The sequence below is a fragment of the Anolis carolinensis genome, chromosome 3, assembly GCF_035594765.1.
Source record: "Anolis carolinensis isolate JA03-04 chromosome 3, rAnoCar3.1.pri, whole genome shotgun sequence".
Classification (NCBI taxonomy): domain Eukaryota; kingdom Metazoa; phylum Chordata; class Lepidosauria; order Squamata; family Dactyloidae; genus Anolis; species Anolis carolinensis.
This window is the reverse complement of record NC_085843.1, coordinates 22,391,721-22,405,862: the sequence shown is the minus strand read 5'-3', so window position 1 is coordinate 22,405,862 and position 14,142 is coordinate 22,391,721. Positions and strand designations below refer to the sequence as shown.

Sequence of the window (14,142 nt, the reverse complement as noted above, 5' to 3'; positions counted from 1 at the left end):
CCATGCCTGGTAGGTAGGTGCACTTGCTGTTACATCTTTGCTGGAAAATAATTCTGTGTGCATTTAGAAAAGCATAAATACTACATATTTCAAGTAATGCATCATCATTTGATCATTTCATAGAAATCCAACAGATTCTCAGGATGTGTAGGATGCATGGGAGTGGGAATTTATGAGTGGCTGTCACACAGCCATATAACCCAGAATACCAAGGCAGAATAACCCACAATATCTGCTTTGAACTGGGTTATCTAAGTCCACACTGCCCTATATCCCTGTTCAATGTTTGGTGCTAAATTTGCAAATATAGTAATTCCAACATAACATTGGAGCCCCAGTGGCAAAGTGTGTTAAAGCACTGAGCTGCTGAACTTGCAGACCGAAAGGTCACAGGTTCAAATCCTGGGAGCGGAGTAAGTGCCTGCTGTTAGCTCCAGCTCCTGCCAACCTAGCAGTTTGAAAACATGCCAATGTGAATAGATCAATAGGTACCGCTCCGGCGGGAAGGTAACGGCGCTCCATGCAGTCATGCCGGCCACATGACCTTGGAGATGTCTACAGACAACGCCGGCTCTTCGGCTTAGAAATGGAGATGAGCACCAACCCCCATAATCAGACATGACTGGACTTAACGTCTGGGGAAAACCTTTACATTTACCTTTTACATAACTTTACCATGTATTGAACTGCTTTTTCTGTTGATTTGTTGTAAAACATGATGTTTTGGTGCTTAATTTGTATAATCTTAATGTAATTTGATGTTTAATAGGCTTTTCCTTAATTCTTCCTTATTATCCAACATTTTCGCTTATCCAATGCTTTTATTTTTCAGTGAATGGTTTTTTTTGGGGGGGGGTGTGTCAAAATTCTGTTCGCCTACACTTAAAAATTACCTAGGGCTGGCTCTGTGAGGAAATGAGTTAGTGCCGTATAGTGACTTGAGTATTGGATGAAGATCCTATGGGATGAACGTTCAAATTCCCACTTGACCATGGAAGCTTACTGACCTTTTTTGGCCTTATGGAAAATTTATGCCAAACTTCTTCTGAACAAATATTCACAATAAAGTCCTAGAATAGGGTCATATTCAGTCATCATAATCAGAAACAACTTGAAGACACACACCACAACATATTTGAGAACATGTGGCAAAAAGGTTTCCTTCAATTTTTGGAGATATTATTCACACAGTTAATGTATTATCTTTGTAAACTATTTTGTGTTTCACATTACTTTGACCTTACTTGGATTCTGATTATTGTAGTTGTGAATATATATGTAGAATTTGTTTTAACAGAACTGAATTACTACACAGCTGGATCCCATTTTCACATTATACTGGAATATTTAATTAATGATTCCCATCACTACTTTCCAGATTTTCAGCCTTCAGATGACCCTTTCATTCAAGAATGAAAATAAATATATAGAGCCTTGTAACATAAAGCTGAGGTGCCTTAATTCATCAGTCAATACAAATCCATTTATCTCAGACTTATCTTTATTTGTCCTGAAGATTTGGAAGCAGTGAATTCAATCAGGTTTTATTTGGAGTATGTGATGTGGTGTGTATGTTTTTGACCTTTTTATTGTTGAAAAGTCATCTAATCTTTTTTCAGGACTTTTCAAAGGGTAAGCAACATTGTTCTATTTAATTGTTTCTTCCTACGAAGGATTTTCTGCAGAATGTTTTTGGAGTGTTCAAAAGGCTATCTTGCACGTGTACGTCATCCTGCATATATTATGGTGTTAGAAAGATTCAAGAAGAGATAGTAAGTATAGGCAACACTTTTAGTGACCTGAATATACTAAGTGATGATGTAAGTTGGTAACAGAATTACAAATACAGCCTAAGAGAACCACAGGTTTCTGACAAGCCTAGTCTGTACTGCAAATGACAGCTGCCTTCACTTCACCACTGATTCACGTTGCTCTGTGGGTCCCAAACCACGGTGTCTGGAACCATGACCATTTTGGAGGTTTTTAAACAGAGGTTGGATGTCTTCTGTCAGGAGTGTTTTGATTGTGTATTCCTGCATGGCAAGGGATTGGACTGAATAGTCCTTGCAGTCTTTCAACTCAATATTTCTATAATTCTGCCACTTGCTCCCCTGTTTCCTCCATATTGTTATTTTATTCATTTATATCCTACTCAGTATTGGAACACAAGGCAGCTTATAGAACATTAAAATTGCAGAGCATGAGTTACCATGTGGAACATTTGTGGATTCAGGTGGTCCATAGTGATGTGAACTACCACATTCCCTCTTGGCAGCATATGACTTCTTCCCAGAGTTCCAGGCACTTGGCTGGATTTTGGGAAGGAGGGAACTGTCAGCCAATAAGATTGAACTGGGTGATTCAGTCTCACTGGCTGGTGGGCCTGATTAGAATGGCTTGGCAAAGGCTCCACTATAATAATTAATGACTTCGTCAGACGGCCAACGGCATCACTCTGGTTTGTAGATGGGCATGGGGAATCCAGCGCCCCACGCCCCGCATTGCCCACCTCCAGCCGAGAGTGATCAGATGGGGGAAGTGTGAGCACACATGGTACACATGGCTTCACCCCATGCATTCTATGGCAGCTCAGGAGCTCTCCCATGTTGCCTTGCTGGGGGCATGCACCGGTTCCACTCTCTTTCACCCATGGAGCTGGCGTGGTGTCATGTGATGAGAGCTGGCCAGCTCCATGGGTAACCTGGGCTAAAATTGGCACATGCTGCCGACTTTGTGATGAGGTGGAAAGGCTCTTGCCTGAGCAAGCACTGGCAGTTACCTTCTAAGCACCCTCCCTGTATTGCAGTTGTTGTATTGCATGTGTTTCTATGTGTAGTGTCTCAACGTATGGTGGTAGTTGGTACTGGTCCTAGATCTGGGACATGGATTAGCAGTGCCCCTCTGGGTGTGTTTTGTGATCAGGCGCTGTAGTGGCGACAGGGTGGGGGAGGCTTTGGCCCACAAGGTTCCTTCCTTGTCATCTCAAGGGTTCCAACATCCGGCCAGAATATCAGGCTCATTGATCAACAGATTGTTTGGTTGATGAGTTGATCCCATGTGCTTAGGTCAACCCTAGTTACAGCCTGGACAATCATTGCAGTTCTGGCATACATCAAATAAACATCTTTTTGTATCCTTGTAATTTTTATTTAATCCTGTGCCCAGTAGCAGTGGCTTTATACTTGTCTTACTTGTTTTACTGGTCAGAAAATCTAAAGTGACCCAGAAGTCACTACTCGATGTCAACTTCTGGTCCTTGATGCAAAGTAAGAACTATCCCATTCCTTTTCCCTTGTTATTGTCACAATAACAGCCCAATGTCAGCACTGGATGGCCATGACAGCCCGGAGCTCTTTTAGCAGTGGCAACAGTGACAAGGAAGATAAGAAGGCAGTCTAGCTGATCAAATCACTGCGGGCCAGATATGGAGCAAGTTGTCACCTCCTAGACCTTCATGCTGATCCTGAAATAACTGACCTATGTGGACAAGTCTCTAGTCTCATCCTTCCATTTGCATACAGTCACTGCATCTTGGTGGCGAAGGATTGTAAAGAATTATGCTAAGGCAGTGGTTCTCAACCTGTGAGCCCCCAGGTGTTTTGGCCATCAACTTCTAGGAATCTTAATAGCTGGTAAATTGCCTGGGATTTCTGGGAGTTATAGGCCAAAACACCTGGGGACCCACAGGTTGAGAACCACTGTGCTAAGGGGTTCTGCTGAACCAGTTATGAAGAGCTTCTACCTTATAGGATGACTGGTGGAGATTTCTCATCTAACCACAAGCTTTTTCCTCAGGCTTCTCCAGGTTCCTCAGTGCTATTGAAAAGAAGCCTGAACACTGAACAGAAATAAGAGACAAGATATAGGATTCCTATTCTCAGTGCTCAGGAAAGAGCCATATTTAATGTTGTATAAAACTCAAAGCATTTTCCTCACAAAGTGAGGAAAGAAGGGATTTTTTAAAACAAAAAGATCAACGCACCAATTTTTTTTTTCTTCCCTTGCAGCAGAGGCATTGACAACAGGCATGCCCTTCGACAACAAACTGCAGCTCGAGAAAAAGGCAGGCGGCTTGCCAACCGAGGCCCAGCATATATGTTTAATGACCGCTTAACCAGCCTTTCTATTGAAGAGGAGCGTTTTTTGGAAGCAGCGGAGTACGGCAATATTCCTGTCATCCGTAAAATGCTAGAAGAATGTTCCTCACTCAATGTAAATTGTGTAGATTACATGGGCCAGAACGCATTGCAGTTGGCTGTAGCGAATGAGCATCTGGAAATCACTGAACTTTTACTTAAAAAGGAAAACTTGTCCCGTGTTGGAGATGCCTTGCTCTTAGCCATTAGCAAAGGTTACGTCCGAATAGTAGAAGCCATCTTGAGTCATCCTGCATTCGCTGAAGGCAAGAGACTAGCCACCAGTCCCAGCCAATCGGAATTACAACATGATGACTTTTATGCATATGATGAAGATGGAACTCGTTTTTCTCATGATGTGACCCCAATCATTTTAGCTGCTCACTGCCATGAGTATGAAATTGTGCACACTCTGCTGAGGAAAGGAGCGCGAATTGAGAGGCCTCATGACTATTTCTGTAAATGTAGTGAGTGCAATAAGAAACAAAAACATGACTCTTTCAGCCACTCGCGATCTAGGATCAATGCCTACAAGGGTTTGGCAAGTCCTGCTTACTTGTCGTTGTCTAGTGAGGACCCAGTAATGACTGCTTTAGAACTTAGCAATGAGTTGGCTGTGCTCGCTAATATTGAAAAAGAGTTCAAGGTAAGAGTTGTCTGGTGGTTTGAGAGAAATGTTATCACATAGGAGGCTCTGCTGGGTCAGAAAAAAAATCATCTAAATTGTATGGGTAGAATTAATTCTGCAGTGTAGAATTAATACAGTTTGGCACTAGTGTCCTATGGAATCATAGAGGTTGTAGTTCTGCAAGGTCTTTAGCCTTCTCTTCCAAAGAGTGCTTCACCAAAATTCAAATCCAAGGATTCCATATCATTGAATCATGTGGGTTAAAGTGGTGTCAAACTATATTAATTCTGCAGTGTAGTTCCAGTCTTAGACTTGATCCAAGTAATGTGAAAGCACTCACTGGTTCCAGTTTGCACTATTTCTCCATCTAAGTATTCATTTTTTTCTATATAATTCATGTCCTTTTAATTAATACCGGAAGAGATAGAAACATGAAATTAAATATATTCAATTTTTAAAAGCTACTTGGAAACACTCTCTCTTTCCAGTAAATCTTCTGTGCCTCATATTTTATTCCTGGGTCTGAAATCCGATAGGGGACAATTTCAGTCCACTCACAGGATGTACTCATTTGTCCTGCCACAACACTACCACTTCCAGTCACCATTTTGGCCATTGTATGGTTGGATATAAATATTGTGGAAATCTTCAAGAGTGTGGTTTTTTTTTTTACCAAAATCTAACGAAATTGCTTTTTAAAAGCATGGATAGTGGGGAGACTGTCGGGGGGCTTTGGAAGCCACAAAGATGGCGTTCAAGGATTGCCCTGTTCTACTGGCTCACTGTTGTGATATTTAGGATAGTGTGCTTACTGACTTCCAATGTATTTTTCTTCATAGAACGATTACAAAAAGTTGTCGATGCAGTGCAAAGACTTTGTAGTTGGACTACTTGATTTGTGTAGAAATACAGAAGAAGTGGAAGCTATTCTAAATGGTGATGTTGAACTGAACCATGGAGAGCGTGGACGTCCTAGCCTTAGCCGCTTAAAACTTGCCATAAAGTATGAAGTCAAAAAAGTAAGCTCTGAATATTCCTAATCATTTTTTTCTTTCTTTTTGCCTTTAGCAGACTGATTTGGAAATAAGTGACATCTCAGTGATAACCTTTTATTCTGTTCTCTTTGTCATTTAGTTTGTAGCTCATCCAAATTGCCAGCAGCAGCTCCTCTCTATCTGGTATGAGAATCTGTCAGGTTTACGACAACAGACCATGGCGGTGAAGTTTTTAGTAGTTCTTGCTGTTGCTGTTGGGTTGCCATTCCTGTCGGTAGCTTACTGGATTGCTCCATGCAGTAAGGTACTAGTTGGCTTGGTAAAAGCTTATAGCTTCTGTGTTCTATTTGTGTTCAGGTTGAATTTGGATTAAAATAAAGCAAATGCACAAATCTACCAGTGCTTCAGTGGCAGGTTGTTTGATGCAATGGAATGACACCAGTTCTTACATCCTGACATTCTCAATAAAAAGCAACAAATGTATAGGCTGGTATTCTTTTGTTTAGTCTTAACTGGAGTAGTTCTTTTATACAAATTGACACATACCATATATATTTGTTTATGAGTCGACCTTACACATAAGCCACAGGCAGGGTTTGGCACCATAATTATGAATGTTGTTAAGACTTGTAGATACTGTAAGTTGGTGGTCACTCTGCAGAAAGGGGAAAGCACCAATACCAGCTATCCTTGACCACTATCATTTAGCCTGCTAGAACAGTGGTTCTCAAACTGTGCTCCACAGGAGACCTCCCCCCCCTGTTGCTCTCCTCTGTCTAAGAAGCATTTTCCTGCAGAGCCCTACTGCCACTTTGACTATTTTTTCTGCATGGCAGAAACAGGTTGGACTGGATGGCCCCTGGAGTTGCTCCTATTGCTTATTATTATTATTATTATTATTATTATTATTATTATTATTTCAAAGCTGGATGTTAATCTGTTAGGGGTGTCTTGATTTGTGCTTTTACTGCATGGCAGAAACAGATTGGACTGGGTGGTTGCTGCTGCTGCTGCTGTTGTTGTTGTCATTGTTGTTGTTCTTATTGCAAAGGCTCTCTAGAATTGACTTTTCTCCACTATATTCAGAAATGGTTCCTTTTTGGATAAGAATTAAAGTACCATGCTTACATTGATCTGTAGATATGTCAACCCACTTTTTTGGGGTCGAGTTCTTGGCTAAATGTCTAGATTTATATATGAGTATATACTGAGTCCCCAGAGGCTCAGCAGGTTAAACTGCTGAGCTGCTGACCTCGCTGACTGAAAGGTTGATGGTTCAAATCCGAGGAACGGGGTGAGCCCCTACTGTTAGCCCCAGCTTCTGCCAACCTAGCAGTTAGAAAATATGCAAATTTGAATAGATCAATAGGTACTGCTCTGACGGGAAGGTAATGGTGCTCCATGCAGTCATGCTGGCTACATGACCTTGGAGGCATCTACGGACAATGCCAGCTCTTCAGCTTATAAATTGAGATGAGTACCAACCCCCAGAATCCAACACAACTACACTTAGTATCAGGGGGAAACCTTTACATTTCATATACAGTAGAGATAAATTCCATTGATTAAATACCATAGTTGTGCTCCAACTGAGAACAGACTAGCAACAGAATTTCAGCAGTTATGTTAAACTACTTCCCCTTTATCTGTGATAGTGGCAAATGTTGGATAGGACTGAAATATCAGCCATACTATAATCCCCAGGTGGGAAATGGAGCTGGAATAAGTCCTGAAACTGAGCAGAAAGGCAAACAAACAACAGGAAATGGTGGAAATTGTCTAAAAGACAATGTTTCTTTTATTTTTGCATCTTTAATATGCATTAGCTACACACACACATACACACACACAATCTGTTCCAACCATAAGCCTGTTGAACTAGAGAATTTGCATGTAATGTTATTGAAATGAAGACTGCTTGAAGCTAAGATTTGTTTTTGGTATGACAAATCTGTTTAGGCATCAAATGTTATGACAGCAAAAAAAAAAAAAAGCTATGCTGGTATGGCAGTAATGCTACATTTTCACTGCAGGCAAATTTACCAGTGCAAATGTTACAATGGCTTGGTGGAAGTTCACTAAAGGTATTACTGAATCTAATGTCTGATTCAGCAAGAGTCAAATATTTTGTGGCATATTAAAGTAAGAATGCTATTTTTTCCTATTCATGTATTTCTTAAATTTTAAGACACAGTTTTCCCCCATATAAAAATTGCTAAAAATGTCGTTCATCTTAGAATTTAAGGGTTTTAAAAGTATATATAAACAACACTTTTTCTATTGATGGTGCTAAAATGTGTGTATGTGTCATGCAATTGATGGCATCTTACAATCAAAGAAATATGGCATTATAGTATAAGTAGTCATCGGTAAAAGAATATTTGGCATGATTATTCTGGTTTTAATGAAGTTTACTTTTGTCCATGAAAAGCTATGCCACAATAGCTCTTTATAGTTGGAGATTCCTTGCGGAGAGGAAAAAAAACAGGATAATAATAATAATAATAATAATAATAATAATAATAATAATAATATGCGAGGGAACTTAGGTTTGATGGTCTGCATTTTGACTGGCACTTTACACCAAAGTGTGTGTGTGTGAATCATGAAAATGGAGCTGTTCATCCAGAGCACCAGGCGATTCCTTCCCTGCCCCCTTGTGCATCACTTTGTCACTCTGGATATCACTCCAGGTGCCAAATGATTAACAATGCCATTTTCATGCCCAGTGTAAATGGCAGATCAAGGTGGGCAAAGCAAGGGTCATGACTGAGTGATGCCAAACTGTTTCAGATGCCACTCGTCTATTCAGACACCATCCACCAAAGCTGTTTGGGGCAACACAGCTTAGCCTCCATCCAGTTCCAAAGCTGGCTTGGGGGCATGAAGTGTCACCATTTCTGCCTTATCAAGATCATGGTTAGAAATCTTAGTTCTGAATTTGAAGCATGTTTGATCCATTAAGAAAGTGGTTCTCAACCTGTGGGTCCCCAAGTGTTTTGGCCTACAACTCCCAGAAATCCCAGCCAGTTTACCAGCTGTTAGGATTTCTGGGAGTTGAAGGCCAAAACATCTGGGGACGCACAGGTTGAGAACCACTGCATTAAGCATTATTGAGCACATTGATTGGAAGAAGATCCATCCCCTTTTCTAAATTCAGTGGCAAAAGATGGGAACCTTGTCCATTCCAGGAGAACCTAAATGAAGCATCGACCCACCTCCACACTCTCTGCCATGCCATTGCTTCTGGCCTTTGTGAATGCCAGGATGGCAACTGACCCTGGTGGTATTGGTGATTTCTCTCTCTCCAGAATGACTTATTATATTAAAATCCATAATTATTGCCTCCAAACATATACATGAGGTTGACTTATACATGTGTGCATATGGTATCTTGCAAACCATTTGCCTTCCATGTACTCAGCACCCCAGAACATGTGACACATATTCAGAGTTCATTCCACACATTGAATGAGAGTCTTGCTTCTAAAAACTCCTTTTACAATAGATTTAGTTAGTCCTGAAGGTGCCACTATACAGTATTGATTTAAATTCTTGCAATTCCTTGGCCACTCCTTCTCTATTTTATTACTTTTGCTTGATAGTCCCCCTTCTTTCCAGTATCTGCATTTGCTTGCCTTTTCCTACACATACAAATACATAAAAATAAAAATAAAATAAAATAAAGTATTAATAATAATCCGTTTCTTGGTTTCATTCTCTGTTAGGAACACAGGCAGATAATCAATTTAAAAACCCTGCCAAGGTATTTTGTTTAGCATTTTCAAAGTGCATTTTAATCACTGCTGTCTTTAACCATCCCTTTGGAAGTTTTAAAAAGGAGCTTGTCAGCATCAAGAAGATTTATTGTGAAGAGTGACCATTATGTGCCTGAAAGGGCTGGCTGATAATTTTTCAAAAGGAAGGCAAAACTATTTTTAGGTTGCCAGCCAAAACAAACAGATTGGGGAGTAATTTACATGGAATTCAATGGAACATATTTTTGAGTGAGTGTACTTTGCTTTGTCTTTTGGAAAGAGGATAAAGAAAGAATCACCTCCACAATGGAGGTATCAGAATCTAATTTGTCCATCATTTGGATTTTCTGATCCTTAACGGTGTTCATTTATGAATATTAGCTTCACCCACATTTAATGTTTCATAAATAATGTATGTATCTTTTGAGATATTGCTGTTAATATAGTTGGCTTTCAGCTTTTATGGGTGTTTAGGAGTACAGGATCCCTAGTGGGAAAACTGAATATAGCTGGGATTTTTTTTTTACCTTAGAGGACATTTTTCTAGGCATTTCAAGGTCCTCCAGCATGATACTATGGTCAACTTGAACTCAATGTTCTCATACAATTCCTTCATGGATTTTCCTTCAGCTTCCCAGCTGAGATTAGGTTCATGCAATTGATTATGAAACGGCCTTAGACCTTGCTTTTGGATGATGTGTCTTAACATTGGAATGTATTTTAATTATGTTTTATGTATGTATTAATTTTATGTCCAAGGCACTATAGCAGTGCCATTTGTAAGCCACCTTGAGTTCCCCCTGGGGTAGAGAAACACGGGATATAAATATGATAAATAAATAAATAGATGAATTCAGGTTTTCTGCATTTATGTAGGATGATTTCATGGAACAGACAGAAAAACGTCTGGACATAAACATTGAGGAATACACGTATTGCCAGACTCAATGGGTCTTTTCTGTGGGTCTTATAGAATGCTCTTTTTCAGAACGTAGAGCAGGTCTTTATTTCTTTGCAAATAACCTTTTATAGACCTAGGCTGCCTTTAATTGAATAAAGACACATATTTTGTAAAGTTTGAGTATCCCTTATACTTGGCACCAGAAGTATTTTGCATTTCAAATTTGGAATACTTGTATTTGCTTATATGCACATTATGAGATATCATGGACGTATGTCATTACGCACACAAAATTCATTTCTATTTCATATTGAAATATATACACTAAGCCTGAAAGTAGTTTTATGCAATCTTTTAAAGGTTTTTTTGTGCATGAAACAACATTGATGAGGGAAGGATACTAGAGGCAAAGATGAAGTACTTTGGCTACATAATGAGAAGACAAGAAAGCTTGGAGATGATAATGATGCTGGGGAAAATGGAAGGGAAAAGGAAGAGGAGCCAACCAAGGGCAAGATAGATAGATGGTATCCTGAAAGTGACTGGCTTGACCTTGAAGGAGCTGGGGGTAGTGACGGCCAACAGGGAGCTCTGGCATGGGCTGGCCCATGAAGTCATGAAGAGTCGGAAGCGACTGATCGAATAAACAACAACGTATATAGCAAAAGCAACAGTATTTTAGTCACCTATCAGGACAGGTTTGCTTTGTGAAGTATTTGGAATTCCTTGATACGGGATGGTCAACATGTATTGTATTTTTCCTGTTCCTTTATTGTGGGGCTCCTGGTGGCACAGTGTGTTAAAGCACTGAGCTGCTGAACTTGCGGACCAAAAGGTCCCAGGTTCAAATCCCAAGAGCGGAATGACCGCCCGCTGTTAGCCCCAGCTCCTGCCAACCTAGCAGTTCGAAAACATGCCAATGTGAGTAGATCAATAGGTACCGCTCCGGCAGGAAGGTAACGGCGCTCCATGCAGTCATGCCGGCCACATGACCTGGAGATGTCTATGGACAACGTTGGCTCTTCGGCTTAGAAATGGAGATGAGCACCAACCCCCAGAGTCAATCACGACGGGACTTACCTTTATTGTGGTGGCTATTGTGAACACCATCTTCGTTAATTTTATCTCAGGCTTTGTTTTTGTCTTCTCATTAAAATGTTTAACATCTTATTCTATAAATCACTTTGAGAGTCTTGGCATAGAAGTGAGGAATAACACTTTTACCCATTAACTGAATAAGTAAACAGAGATTGTTGTGCTTCTGTGCCATAGGAGAACCTAGCATTGACATTTCCCAGTCTCATATTCAGCCGGTAAGGCTCAACGCTTGGAAAAGTTACCTTTTAGACCAGGCATGGACACACTTTGGCCCTCCAGGTGCTTTGGATTTCAACACCCACAATTCCTAACAGCCAGTAGAAATTGAAGTCCAAAACACCTGGAGGGCCGAAGTTTGCCCATGCCTGCTTTAGGCTATAGTTGCCAGAATCCCCCAGCTGGTAGATCCACAAGCCATACTGCCTGCTTGTTTCTGGAATGTATAGTACGAAAAAGATTTTATTCCCCAGGCTTTGTTAATCTTTAAGTGCTTTAGTGGTTTGAGTGGCACACAGGAAATATATAGGTTTATTAAAATGTAAAAGGTTAATTAAAAACCACATCAGGATCTAATTATTTTACACACTTCACCTCTTCCTGTTAATGTGTGATAGCTGTCATTTGCTTCTTTTTGCTGGCTGCTTTATCATAAACGTTTTGCCTTGCAAGAAAGTGATGCAAATTTAATTTGTTTTGCAGTTGGGTAGGATAATGCGTGGACCCTTTATGAAGTTTGTGGCCCATGCAGCTTCTTTCACCATTTTTCTTGGGCTTTTGGTCATGAACGCAGCGGACAGATTTGACGGCACCAAGCTGAAGCCAAACGAAACCAACGTAGATGGTGGGAAGCAGCTGTTTAGGATGAAAACATCATGCTTCTCATGGATGGAGCTGCTTATTATCTCCTGGGTAATAGGTAAAACCCTTTACTTTAATTATGTATTACAACTATAGAAGGATTGCATTTTTTTAAAAAATAGAGCAATCTTGCAATGACAACACAAGAGGTACACAGTGAAAGATCTTGCTTTTCAATCATATTTTCAGCATCCAGAGGAGGGCAACTAAAATGATCAAAGGTCTGGAGAACAAGCCCTATGAGGAGAGGCTTAAAGAACTGGGCATGTTTAGCCTGCAGAAGAGAAGGCTGAGAGGAGACATGATAGCCATGTACAAATATGTGAGGGGAAGTCATAGGGAGGAGGGAGCAAGCTTGTTTTCTGCTGCCCTGCAGACTAGGACACGGAACAATGGCTTCAAACTACAGGAAAGGAGATTCCACTTGAACATCAGGAAGAACTTCCTCACTGTGAGGGCTGTTCGGCAGTGGAACTCTCTCCCCCGGGCTGTGGTGGAGGCTCCTTCTTTGGAGGCTTTTAAGCAGAGGCTGCATGGCCATCTGTCGGGGGGTGTTGTGAATGCGATTTCCTGCTTCTTGGCAGGGGGTTGGACTGGATGGCCCATGAGGTTTCTTCCAACTCTACTATTCTATGATTCTATGATTCATATTCATTTCTGTATATCTGGGCCTACAAAATCAGTCTACCCCAGTGGTTCTCAACCTGGGGCCCAATATGTTTTTGGCCTTCAACTCCCAGAAATCCTAACAGCTGGTAAACTGCCTAGGATTTTTGGGAGTTGTAGGCTAAAAACATCTGGGGACCCCAGGTTGAGAACCACTGGGTAGTGTTCTGCCATTTCCATTGGGTGTATCTATCTTTTTATTTTTTATTATAATTATTTTATATGCATAACCATAGTTACCATACTTTTTCCTTTTCCATTCCCATCTCCCTCCCCACATGCACCCCTCCTTGTTGACAACTTAATCCTTTTTTCTCGTTACATGAGCCTTCTTTTCATTCTATCCATTTTTTTTCCAGCTTTCATCATCTGGTTTAACAGTCTGTAGCTATCTGTCCACATTTCTTTAATTTTCTTCTCTTTGTCTGACCATGTATTTTTGCTTCTTATAATGTCCGTAATATCCAGTTGTATTTGATCCCACATATATTCATACCATTTTTCAAGTGTCCATTTCTTTTTATCTTTCCACCCCCTCGCTATTACTGTGTGTTCTTGCTCTAACATTATCATCATTAATTCTTGGTCTTGGTCCTTAATTCTTCTATCACCATATATCCCTATTAACAAAATTTGCATATTTATATCAAATTTTGTTTTAGTATGTCATTCAACCGGGTTTAGGATTTGGTTCCAGAATTTTTGTATCTCTTCACACTCCCACCATAGATGTGAGTACTATGCTTCCCGACTCCCACAATGCCAACATTTGGGATTTGTGCCAGCTGAATTGGTGTTCTATACCATTCCATAATTATTTTCAGTTCTAATTCTTTATATTTTTATTTTATTTAAACCCTTGATTATCTTTTCTATCTTTTCTCTTGCTAGGCCCCCTTCCTTTTCCCAGTTGTTTTCCATTGTTCTGTACATAGTTTCCTTATTTTCTGTTATTCTTCCATATATTTCATTTAATCCTTTTTTTACCACCAAAAATATATTGTCTATCATATTTCTCTCTCATTACTTTCTTCCTTTTTGATTTATTCTGAAATTTCTCTTAGTGTTAACCAATTTATCCTGCCTCCTAATCTTTCCAATT

General features: G+C 40.2%; 1 protein-coding gene across 1 annotated transcript in view; it reads left to right on the top strand.

Moving 5' to 3' along the window:
* The window catches only part of trpc6 (transient receptor potential cation channel subfamily C member 6), a 91,325-nt gene that overhangs the window by 49,781 nt on the left and 27,402 nt on the right, over nt 1-14,142 (top strand). Inside the window, exons 2-5 of the mRNA XM_008108066.3 lie at nt 4,008-4,782; nt 5,604-5,783; nt 5,899-6,063; nt 12,216-12,432. Of these exons, the coding sequence (XP_008106273.1) occupies nt 4,008-4,782; nt 5,604-5,783; nt 5,899-6,063; nt 12,216-12,432 (1,337 nt within the window). The remainder of the gene's footprint in view (nt 1-4,007; nt 4,783-5,603; nt 5,784-5,898; nt 6,064-12,215; nt 12,433-14,142) is intronic.